Source organism: Podarcis gaigeae, assembly GCF_964106915.1.
Source record: "Podarcis gaigeae genome assembly, chromosome: 1".
NCBI classification, from domain to species: domain Eukaryota; kingdom Metazoa; phylum Chordata; class Lepidosauria; order Squamata; family Lacertidae; genus Podarcis; species Podarcis gaigeae.
Window position 1 is genome coordinate 29,838,252 of NC_139678.1, and position 12,692 is coordinate 29,850,943.

A 12,692-nucleotide genomic window follows, 5' to 3' on the forward strand; every position below is an offset into this window, starting at 1 on the left:
CTGTGTGATAGCTGTGTGGCAGCTGTGAATAAGGTGAATTCTGGCTTGGGAACAGTCTGGAAAGACTGCTATGCAAATTTTATGCTATACATAAAGCTGCTATACAAATTCTGTGGTCGAACCAATATGGAATAGTTCTGGTTGCTTTGCAGAGCTGCAAAAGATGCAGAAATTGGGAGCTCAAACGATCAAGGGGCTGATGAAGCAAGTCCCCTATGACTAAAGGTTGCAATGTTTGGGACTTTTCAGTTTAGAAGAAAGGCGAATTGGGGTGAAGCGTGTGTATTATTATGTATGGTGTGGAGAAAGGGAAGGTTTTCTGCTTCATAGTACTTCATCCAATGAAACTAAAACGCTGGGAGATTAAGGACAGAAAAAAAGGAAGTTCACCACACAGCACAGATTCCACTACCACAAGATGTAGTGATAGCAGCCAACCTGGTTAGGTTTGAAATATGATTAGACAAATTCATTCAGGTTACCAATAGCTACTCACCATGGCTGTGTACTACCTTCAATACTGGAAACAATATGCTTCTGAATACTAGTTGCTGGGGAACATGAGTGGGGCGAATGTCCTGCTTAAGAAACTCGTGCACTCAGTCATGGTAAGAACAAGATGTTGGACTATATGGTTCTTTGTGTTTGATCCTGGAGGGTTTCTTATATGAGCTATTCTCTCCTCTGGAAAGACTAAACAGGCACGCCGATCACGGGGTCACAGTCACTCCCCACTACAGTCAGTTGTATTGCATTTCACTTCTTGTAATTATTTCTGAATCTGCATCTTTACATATAAATTAGCACGTGCCCTTTTAATCATGTGTAAGTGGCCTCCTCACCCTTTTTGCCATCTTCCACTGCCATCATTGAGAAGGTTGCAGATGTGGGTGGATGTCTGGAAGCTCTCCTGGGTCAGGGCCAGGTGACTAGAACCGCAAGAGTTCCTCTGAAAGTGAGGGGGAATTTACCATCCCTGTGGTTTTATACTAAGCATAAGAATCCTGGCAGGAGAAAGCTGGCTTTGTGGGAGCTCCCATTTCCATAGTAACCAGAGCAGGAGTTTGTCGAGGCAGATGGCTGCCTACAACAGCAGCAGCAGCAGCAGGTATCCTTCCTCATTACCAGGGTGGTGGGGACTTGTCCTGGGTGGGAGTGAGGTTATCAGAGGCTTAAAATAATACTATTTCTTAGTTTGACTAGGGATGCACTGGCCAAACAGCTGAAAGACAGGCTCCTTTGCTACAGAGGGGGCCCTCTTGGGAGTTCCTCTGCTCTGAGGCTTGGGGTAGTGGCAGCCTGGAATAGGGCACTTTCTGTGGCAGCCCCTAATCTGCAGAGCTCGGTTCCCACAGAGGTGTGTCCAACACCTTCATTATACAGCTTCCGGAGGATGCGGAAGATGCAACTCTTCAGCCTGCCTTTTGACACTTGAGGTGTTTATTTTCAGGACTCACCCTATTTTTGTGATTTCAAGTTGTTTTAAACTGTTTTTGATACAGAGTTGGAGGGGCTGCTGGTGGCAATCTTATCCAGCCTCCTGCAATGTGAGGAATTACAACTGAAGCATCCCTGACAGATGACCACCCAACCTCTGCTTAAAAACTTCCAAGGAAGGAGAGTCCACCACCTTCTGAGGGAGTCTGTACCACAGTTGAACAGCTCTGTCAGAAAGCTCTTTCTATTGCTTGGGCAGAATCTCCTTTCTTGTCGTTTGAATCCATTGGTTTGGGTCCCACCCTCTGCAGCAGCAGAAAACAAGCTTGTTCCATCTTCCATGTGACAGCCCTTTGGCTATTTGAAGGTGGCTATCACACCACCTAAACTACTTGAGCTTTGATTCTCATTACGCCCAAGACCTTGCTCTCTCATTGAACAAAAGCAAACGGGGACCTCTCAGGTTTCTGATATGCTTGGCAAGGGCCTCCTTCACCTCCTGTTTTGAGTTAGCATCACGCTGCGTCAACATGTGCAGCTCAACCCCAGGCACCAGCTGGGCGAAGTAACTTTATTCAAGGCACGGTCATAGCAATAAATATAACAAGAAGATACATAACTCTGGCACATTCCTAGAGGGCAACAGCCAAGGGAAAGACAAAAGACCAGAGCTTCCCAAAGACACCATACCCAACTCACAGGCACTTTGCCTCCATAAAAGAGAAGCGGCTAAGACAGGAGGCCTCGAGGTTTGCTACATTAGCATGTGACTAGGCAAAGGTAATTTCATAGGTTCCAAGGAGGGAGTAGTCAGGAACCGCTTACTCACGCTACAGCACTGGGACCCGACCACCCCTTCCTCAAATGCAGCCAGATACGGCACTCAATAATAGGATGGGAGAAACCTGTGATGGCATTCGTGCTGGATTAAGGTGAGTCCCTTCAACTGAGTCACATTCTGGGGTTCCACACCTCAACTTCACTGCCTGTTTGTGAGGCATACACAACCTTCCCCCTTTCAGAAACGAGCCACAGCATTCAACGAAGTATTAACCTTTCCTCTCCTTCTGGCAGATGTGGGCCTGCTGCTCCATTCTCTGAGGACTCAAGTGGCTCCAATTTCTTACCTGTGGGAAATGTTGAAGAAACCCAGCACAGATAATAGCATAGAGATGCCTGACTATTGATACTACATGAAAGAGACTCATTTGGATAAGGAGGCCCTATCCTCTAATACACCAGAAACCTGACCCTGTACATATTCACTCAGATGTTAGGTTCCACTGCAGTCAGCAGGGCTTCCTCCAAGTTACGTGGGCAAAGCTTCAGATGTGTCATTAGCTCAGTCCTGCTGCACTGGAGGATGAGCCAAGCAATCTTACCAAGGCAGACAGACAGTTCTTCATGCCACCTATTCACTGACATAGCTAGTGCTGGATGTTGCAGAATCACCAGTTCTCTACTACTCACATCAAGTTTTCAAATGACTATTTTAGGGACAATATGACTACACATCCTGCAACAGACGTGTGTGAGATTATTTGGAGCAATTATGTGCATTGCCAAATGTTGCTAAAGGCAGATAGTCCCCAAAGGGTACAGGAAAGGTTTGTAAACTTATACCCACAAAGCTGGAGCCTTGCAATCCTGCCAGCTTCTGGAGGATGGGAGCTCACCAGTCCAGTTTCAGAGTGGTGTGTTGCCTTTATTTAAGCCAGTCCTCTTTTGTAACCACATGACTTAGTCCATGTGTACACACACACACACACACACACACACACACACACACACACACCCTCTTCTGTACTACGATTACTCAACATTCCAACCCTCTGCCTCTGAAACCTGTCACAGGCGACAGGACTGGCTCCTGGAACAGAATAACTAATACAGTTGCAGGCTACAAGCAACATCGAAAGGTGCAGACATAGTCTGCAAAAACAATTTACTGTCTCACAATTTTCTGCGAAACCTCAAAACACCAAGAAAGACCGACCATTCCTCTTATGCATGTGCTTGTTTCCTCTTTGGACAGCTTCCAAGAACCCCCAGCCCCTAGAAAAAACATTATTTTTTAAACAATCCACGACCCAGTTTTAAAAAAATTGAATTTAACTCTCTTCAGTTAAACTGGGGGTTGCTTTATGGCTCCCTGTATCTTCATCACTTGTTCACTAACATGTCCGTTTTTCCCTTCGCCTGTTTTTTAAAAAGTGGGCAGGTGACTGTGCATGGCACAAACTGCTTCTGAAATTGGGCTGCTGCATTTACTACTACACTGAGGCAATACACTTAAAGGGTGTCTTTTCTTTCCATAATAAAAGGCTGCAGTGTGGAGAATAACGCTACAGACTCTTCTGTGGCCGCACATGAGAGAAGCTAAAGCAATGAAAGATCATCTGTATTGCATAGATAAGGCTGAAGTTCACTCCCCAGTTAAAAGGATCTCAGGGTTGCCAAACACATTAAAAAATTTCTACATGGGACTACACATTAATATACTGTATTTTACTGTATGTACACTCAAGCAGCATGGTGTTCATCCAGCAAAATAGACGTATCTCGTCGCACCAGCTGACTGATGCTTTGCCTGTTAATTCTTACATTGAAGGTGGGGATTTTTTGTACTCTGCCTGAGACTCTGAAAACCACATCTCAGCAGAGAGTCCTAGGCTGTATGGGATTGACTGGCAAATTTGTGGTTGGCTCTGCCAACATATTCCACTAAACACCAAGCAGAAATGGTCATGAATTAGACTGTTGCACTGGTGACGGCGTAAGCGTTTAACCTTTCCTCTCTGCGGCCCTGGGTGAACTAAAAGCAGAGTGACCAATTTTTAATAAACTAGTCCCAAGGTAGCCAGATGCAAAAGAAGACAGAGCCCCACAACCATTAATAGCTGGACACAAGAGGGATTTCAGCAGGTCTAAGTTGCTGCACAACTCTTATAGGTGCCACTGTCCTTCCTCATTTGCATTTGGTCACTCTATCTAGTTTGCCTTTTTTACATACATGTGAGTAACTAAGCAAAAAACAATTGGGCAGCTTACCCTGGAGACACAGATGTAGCCAAGCCTTTGTGCTGCCTCTGATGCTGGGCTTTTGCTTCATGGGGGCAGGAATGGAGACTTACTCTATGAAGTCCCTATGCAGCCTCTATATATTAGAAGGAATGCTGTGTTATAGACATTTTTTATCTGTGGCAAGGTGTATGAATGATCTTCAGCTAAGAAAAGGAAATTCTGGGAAGCAGATTTACCTGGGCATAATTCCCACTGCTTTTAATGGGATTTGCTTCCTGGATAGTAATTGCAGGTAAGCTTCTAATATAAATCTTTTTATTTAGCTAGAATCGCAAGGTGCTTTTTCTGTTTCTCAAACAGCAGTGGGCAACCTAGATCTGCCCTGTTCAAAACAGGCCTTGAAGATGGAAACAGGGCTTCTTCTACCTTCTCTCCCGACACCTACTATGCCTTTTGACAGTTGCATGGACAGCAGAAATCTAGGAGGCAAACCTCTTATAACAGCGACAGAGTAGCTTGGGAACAACTTTCCCAATTACAGCACCAGCATGCTAGGAAAGTTTCACCCGCTTAAGAGCTGTGAGACAGGCAGTAATTCAGCACACAGGAGTCCTGCTAGAAAAAAGGCATGGCAATTCTGATTTGTATGCAGATCACCTAATACTTCTCCTTCCTGCTTACTCTCTTGCGGCTTTTACTTAGCTCCTAAGTAAAAAAAATTGGGCAGCCTCATCCCAGGTTCTGAGCACAGCAGCCCACAAGAGCAATCCCACTCCATTACTCCTAGGGACTTTGCAGAATCATAGATTAAGAGTCTCATGTTCTACGGACATGAATGATGGTGAAGCACTGATCTAATGGGCTACTATGTAGTTGACCCAGAGGAAGTCCTATACAACAGTGGAGATTTTGAAGTAAAATGGAGTCATTCCCATGCACAAGTCTATCCTGGCAGGCACACCTATCATTTGGAGGCAAGGGGGCTGGCCAGGTTTGCGCCTGTGATATCATGCAGCCTGTGCACTGGCAGCTTAGAACATGCTGGTGTACAAATGGGTTACTGTCACAGAAGGGTCGAGATGTTCCCACTGCCTGCCTGCCATCCCACCCAGCTCTCAAGCCAGTGCCAAATTAGATGTGATCGTGGCATAACCATATGTTTAAACTTGGATCTGTAACGAAGATGCTGAAAGTCAAGCAGATGTGGAGATCCAATTTATGGAGCAAAAGGGGCATATGAGTGATGTGTACCAAACCCGTAACCCTCCCTAGGGCTCAACCCCCTGCAGAAAGTTATCTAGCCCCCTAATCAGGGCACTAGCTGTTTGTTTAGCTCCTCTCCCACACATGCTCTCCTTTTGCCTTAAAAGTTTGACTCTATCCCCGGTTTCTAGGGGTTCGCATCAGATCTGGATTTATACACACAGCTCTGCTGCTGTCCTGTCTGGTTTGGGCTCAGCTTCTACACAGTCTCATTCATCACCCCCACCCCACCCCTCTGCCTTCAAGTTTGCTTTCCAACAAGGAACCAGGCAGTTTCCAACACGGTTGGAAAAAAGGTAAGCAAAAATCCGAACATGGCAATTATTCTGGGCATAAAGCACACAACCAGTCAAACCTAGAAAAACAGAGACAAGTCAGGCCTGTCACTTAGGCCACACTGAGAAAGTAAGTCTTTTTTCGGAGGCAGTGAATTTGGGCAAAAGCAACAACTGCAGCAGCAACAAATGGGCATATAAAAAATGAAGCAGCTAAAGCACCTGTCTTTTGCAAATGCCCCTCTTGCATTCAGGAAACAATTGGGAGTTTGCTTCTGCAACAAATGCATTACACCGGGCTGTGCAGTCAACTTGAATGTGTCTTGGGAGTCACCATTCTGCTGTCTACTCCACACACCCGCACCCAAATGTTTTATTGAAAGGTTTGGAGCTACTGGGCGCATGATGCTATTTAAATCCAGACAGTCTCTTGCTCCTGCTGGCCTGAGCAGAGAAGGCTGCCCCCACTAGAGAAACATCTTCCTCTACCAAAAAAAGAATATAAATGAAAAGCAAAAATAGTGGCAGGCGATGGAGACCAACTGGGGCAACGGAGAGAAGGGAAGATTTGTCAGAAGACACAAAAAGAGTCAAGCAATGGCAGTCTGTAGCCCTGGAGCAGAAGGATGAGAGGCAACATGTGGAACATGCTGCTGTTAAACAGCTGGGAGTAAAAAACTGAAGTAACACTGCCTACCCAGAACCTCCCTGTTCGTTCCATCTCTGCTGGAGAGTTGAGCTGCCATCCCAACACCGTGGCCAAGAAAACTGCAGCCCTGAAGGCCCATTGTGCATCAGCCTGAGTGGTTCTGGCCTAAGTAGCAAAACCAGACCTTTGCTCAAAATTGGTTTACAGCAGGACTGATATGGCAACTCAGGGCAATCTAGGCCTTGGGACATAATGCTTCCCTCCAGCACTCTTAATACTCAAAATGTTTCTCTGGTCTGTCTCATCACTCTGAGAGCAGGTGGTCAATGATAGCGGGTTTGGTCATCCAGCACTGGCCCGGTTCTGTATTCGCCCTCCGTGCTCTCCAGCTCTGTTTCAAAGCTCTGCAAGCCTCCCTCCTCCATGTTCTCAGCTTGCTCCAGGCGGCTGCCCATGGTGCCGTAAGACTGGTGAGCTGGGGAGGCTGCTGGCGTTAGGCTTAGTTCTGGCTCCTGAAGCACTGTAGCCACAAACATCTACAACACAAAGAGCAAGGAAGTTACAATTCTGAGGTCCTTAGCTTTGCATCTTGCTGAAAAGACAAATTTATTCTGTAACTCTTCCCTTTTGTGAAAGGATAGTGACTGCAGAAACGCTGGCACATGGACCTTGCCAGTCTGCATGAGGGAACCAGGACATTGCAAGCAAGTGTGCAAGGCCAGTAAGGGAGGCATACAGGAAATGGAAGATATACTTACATTAGAATTGGGGGTTGAAGAGATGCTGCTCCTTTCTGTATCGTTGAAGGCACCTTCAGATTGCTCAGACATCTGCTTGCAGGTGGAGAGAATAAAGTTGGGCGAGGGATAGAAAAACAGGGATTGATGCTCAACCCGTAGCTCCCAAAATGGTGATTCTCCCAAAAGCATGTGTTACAAACCTGGAGCCCCCCATATATTGTTGGACTACATTTCCTATTATCTGGCTGGAACCAATGGGAGGGTCAAAACTTCTCCATCCCTGCTGTAGGTCAATAGATCGTGGCTATTTTTGAGGTGGACGCCTTGTGAAAACACCCTCGTGTAAGGGGATATACTCCTGAACTTAGACTAGGGAGACCCCCGGGTCAAATATCCACTCATTCTCAAAGATCATGGGCTAAAACGCCTCACAAAATTATTGTGAGGACAAAATGGACCATACAGCACACATGCTGCTTGGAGCTCCTTGGAGAAAAAGTGGAATACAAACCTAAAAGGCACAAAATGAGCTGTCACGACACTCTGAGAATGCACTTCACTTTGTTTTCAGGCTATTCAAGGGCAATTACTAAGATTGTGGGGAAGTGAAAAATAGTTGTGTGACTCAGAGTATTATAGTGCCTTTTGAGGTACAAAAATGTAACACTGAAGAATAATGCAACCATAAAGAGGGAGAACGAATGCCCCAAATAACCAGGAAACCATAAAAGGGGTACCCAGTAGTAGCAAAGACATACAATGTAAAATATCAGCAAGACTTGCAGCAGCATTTCTTTTTTCTGTTTTCTTGGTGATACTTTGAAATCCTATGCAATTCCTTATTGGAGTCATCAGGATTCAATAAGCACATACATAATTCTTCCAAGATTAGACAGCTTCACCTACAGTATCCAAACCTGCTTGACAGAACTATATTCTTTTGGTCAGCATTTGAGAGTTGATTTCCGCTCCCCCCCCCCCCCCCCGGTATTCTGCGTATTTGTATGTTGTGTTTGTGTCATTTGTCAGAAGGAGTGGGGTAGAGGTCAGATAAGGTCTACTCGTACATCTCTGCCTGGTTTGCGGTGTATCAGCAAGAGTTTCCTGACTCTTAACAACAGCAACAAAACAACTTTCCCTGCCTAAATTTGGCTGCTGAAACCAAGAATGCTAACCAGGACCAGACTTTAGTCTGACAGGACTGTGAGATCAGAATGTGTTCCGAGGCATCCAATTCTCTATATGTATTTTCTAAAGTAGATCTGACAAGCATTTCACCTTTTGGTAAAAGGTTTAATGCATGCATCCATCCATTTCAAAGCAAATGTATGTAGTGCAACATTTTAAAAGTGGTTGTGGGTGGAACATGCTAGTCTGAGAAGTGTGTACATGCATCGTAAATAATATTGTAGTAACCATCTCCCCATGCTTGGATTTTCCTCATGTAGCTCAGGTGACAAGTGGTCGTGAGCAAACGTAAGAAACAGCACACAGTAAACTGGGCACATTCTTGCCTTTCTTACCTGGTAACTGGAGGGCTTCCTTGGATGCAGCTTCTTCAGACAAAGGCCAAAGAACGAAGAAAGGATGCAGGAGACAAGGACCACGCAGGTGAAAATGGTGATGGGTCTGATGGTGCCTACAGTGTTGACAGACCAGGAAATGACATTAGGTGCCATTGCTTTCTCTTCCTGCAATTTAAAGTAGTCTGCAACTCCTGAGACCCAAACCTGCTTTTGTAAGGAGCAAGGCCTGCCACATCTGGATGAGGGCTCTCTAAATCACCAGTGGTGAATCTGTGGCCCTTTAGATGTTATTGGACTCACCAGCCCCAGCCAACACAACATTCAAAGCAACTTCCTGTGGGTAAATGGATGCGCTCAGTCTGGATACTACTCAACCTTTCCTAAATAAATGTCAACAAGCCCCAGCCTTAGAGGAAGAAGGTTCAGCTCAGGGTGTGCTTGATGGCAGTCCTTGCCTACCTAGTCGGATGACGGAGAAGAAGAGCAGCCAGAACATGCAGAGGATGGGAGCTACCACCACCTGGCTCACAGCTGCTGTGTGGATGCGCTGGTTCAGTTTGGTGGGGATGTAGACATAGTAAATGTTGTAGCGGTCAACCATGTGCTTCAGCAGCATATACAGCAAACCTGCAGGCACAGATATGGGAGCAAAAGGACAAGGAATGGTCAAAGGAGATGCCGGTAGGCAAGATGATGAGGGGCTTGGCCAAGAGAGATTTTGCAGCAGACGATTCAGTGGGAAAGGCCACAGCTTAGCTAGTAGTGGGACACGCGCTCTGCATGCAGGAGGCCCCAGATTCAATCCCTGGCTTCTTCTGTTAAAAAGGATTCCAGGTAGCTGGGCTGGGAAAGACCTCTGCCTGTGACCGTTGAGGGTTGGTGGCAGCCAGGAGTACTGGGCAGAATGGACTACAAATCCTGTACACTAGGCAAAGTACAAGCCCATAGTCATTTTCTGTCCAGAAAGTGTACTTTGGGAATGGGGTATTATAATTCAATGTGAAAGAGCTAAAACCTAAACAAATGTAGCTTAATATGCATTATTTACACATTATTTCATTATTTACACAGAGCCTCCAGCTGCTGTTGGACTACAACTCCCATCATCCTTAGCTAGCAGGACCAGTGGTCAGGGATGATTGGAATTGTGGTCCAAAGACAACTGGAAACCCAAGTTTGGGAAACCCTGAGCTAGAGATTTGCTTTTTATTAAAACCAAACCAAACCAAACCAAACCAAACCAAACCCAACCCAGAACACTAATAATTCAGAGAAGCCTGGAATATCTTTGTGTGTGTGTTGGTAGAGGAACACAGGAAGCTGCCTTATAACTGAGTCAGAGCAGCAGCATCTACACTAATTGGCTCAGTATTGTCTCTACCAATTGATTGCAGCTCTACAAAGTCTCAGAATGAGTTTCCCAGAGACTGAATGTGGGATTCTGTGCGTGCAAAGCACATGTTCTACCACTAAGGTACGGTCCTTCCCCTTGCGTCAAGGCTACAGCCTTGAGCACAAATGCATAAAAACATCTAAGACAGGGGTAGGCATTATAGTGCCCTTCAGATGCTGTTGGATTACTCCCACCATCCCTGACTGGGGAAGATGAGAGCTGGAGTCCAACATCATTTGAAGGGCACCATATTGGCTACTCCTGATCTAAAGTTTTTAAATGTAGAAAGTATGGCAGCCCAGTGTTTGCCCAGTGAATTGGAGTGCAGCCATGTGGATTTTGGTAAGAAGAGAAGAAGAGTTTGGATTTGATATCCCGCCTTTCACTCCCCTTCAGGAGTCTCAAAGCGGCTAACATTCTCCTTTCCCTTCCTCCCCCACAACAAACACTCTGTGAGGTGAGTGGGGCTGAGAGACTTCAGAGAAGTGTGACTGGCCCAAGGTTGCCCAGCAGCTGCATGTGGAGGAGCGGAGACGCAAACCTGGTTCCCCAGATTACGAGACTACCGCTCTTAACCACTACACCACACTGGCTCTCAGTGTGTAAGGCTGCTTTCAGCTGTGAAACGCAACTGCATGATAGCAGAGCCCCACGTTTTGCCCTAAATCCTATTAGGCAAACTTCAGCAGCCGCCCTGCCCAGCAGCCCCATCTCTATTCCCCATATCCTTCCCCATGCATCCTGAAATCTGACTAGGATATTGATTTTCTCAAGTGACTAGACAAGGACAGGAACACTGGGGGGCTGGCAGAGATACTTACCAAAGGGGACAATAATGGGGCAGGTGATGCTATAGGTCATGACAACAGCAAATATACAGCAGGTCCAGGCATACTCCAATCCAAACTGGAACTCATAAGCTTGGTTCTAAGGAAAACACAGCAGCACATTTATCCTGTTGTCTTCTACTTCATCATGAGAAGAGCTAAAAGAACACTTGTTGGCTTTGAGCCAATATGATTTGAGCCAATATGATTTGTTTCCGTTAGCCACGGTTAAACATTACATCTCTGCACCTAAATCACGGTTAAGTATTGGCCACAAGCCAGGATGAAAAATCATGGTTCACATAGGTTGCAAACCACTGCATTGGCCTGCACTGAGCAAACTGTGGTTGAGGCAGCTTCCCTGCCTCCTGAGCTTCTCTTACCTGCAAAGCAACAATCAGGTTTTGCTAACATCTCCTTAGATATGCCCTTTACAAGCTACATCATGGTTTCAATGTTTCTTTGGGATGTTAAGCAGTGTTTAGGCAACAGTGCTAACCATGGTCAATGTGTTAAGCATTGTCAGCTTTGGGCGAATCAGAAGCCCTCTTTGGGTGTCTAATACTCATGTGATTGAAATTATGTTAAGGTCCTCTGTGTTGCATCTCCGCTGCCCAGCCAAACCACCCTCCACTCACAGGAGGAGGAAGTCTAAAGTGGGAAGATTCCCTACATTATTTAGCATCATACACAACCAGGATTGTATAGGCAGGGTTGTGCACACAGGGAGCCTAGACATGTGTAGATCCCACTTCAGACCTTCTCCCTCCCCCAAAGTGTGGAAGGCAGTGGGGCCAGCAGATGGTGACACAGTAAAAGAGGTGGGTCCCCTTTGGATGATAAGTATCATGCTAGTGAACTCCCAAATACAGCTTGACTTTCATGAGATTCCTGCTCCATAAGAACCTGGGCCACTAGAACCCTTCTCCCAAGATTGCTGTCCTTGTTTTCCAATATTCTACCTGCAACAACAATGCACAGGCAAGTGCCCTACTGTGAAAAGAGAAAGCTAAGCTTTCTTCTCACTCACACACTGCATAGTATGCAGCTGAAATAACATAGAATATATATATAATCCTAACATAACACTCCAGGACTGAAGCTTGCCCTAAGTTGATGTTTCTCATAAACCTTTGGAGAAGCTGAACCTCAAGCCTGGCCATTTGTGAGTTTTTTGGTTGGGGGTGGGTGGCATTTCCACACCCTTACAGGACAGAGTTGCTTCAGAACAAAACATAACAAGAGGGAATCCCAGAGATTCACAAAACACAGAAGTGCCAAGAGGACAGCCTTCTGGTCCTAAGACAGGACAGCATGTGGCTGAGTGTGAGTGAGAAGTAACGAAACCGCAAACCCGCTTGATGTGGAGCCGCTCCGGTTCAGACTTGGCAAAGCAGAGCCGCGTGGCATAGACAATGAGTCCAGGGATGCGCAGCAACTCCATGGCTGTCCCAATCAGGCTGGAGGTGACAACATAGTTGACAAAGAAAGCACCGTTGTCGGGAAGGAAAACACACCTAGGTGGGAAGAAACCAGGGGCGGAGGAGGGAGAGGAGAG

At 46.0% G+C, this 12,692-nt stretch overlaps 1 protein-coding gene across 13 annotated transcripts in view; it reads right to left on the reverse strand.

Moving 5' to 3' along the window:
- Positions 1–1,970: 1,970 nt before the first annotated feature.
- The window catches only part of TMEM63C (transmembrane protein 63C), a 69,614-nt gene continuing 58,892 nt past the window's right edge, over positions 1,971–12,692 (reverse strand). For 7 of the 13 annotated variants that reach the window (XM_083732944.1, XM_083732941.1, XM_083732938.1 and 4 more), the window contains 6 exons: positions 12,489–12,651; positions 11,129–11,234; positions 9,374–9,541; positions 8,912–9,027; positions 7,407–7,478; positions 1,971–7,184 (listed from right to left, as the gene is read on the reverse strand). In XM_083732944.1, the coding sequence (XP_083589070.1) occupies positions 6,972–7,184; positions 7,407–7,478; positions 8,912–9,027; positions 9,374–9,541; positions 11,129–11,234; positions 12,489–12,651 (838 nt within the window). In that variant the 3' untranslated portion in view covers positions 1,971–6,971. Of the gene's footprint in view, positions 7,185–7,406; positions 7,482–8,911; positions 9,028–9,373; positions 9,542–11,128; positions 11,235–12,488; positions 12,652–12,692 lie in introns of all 13 variants that reach the window. The other 6 variants (XM_083732948.1, XM_083732942.1, XM_083732947.1 and 3 more) reach the window with 1 other exon arrangement.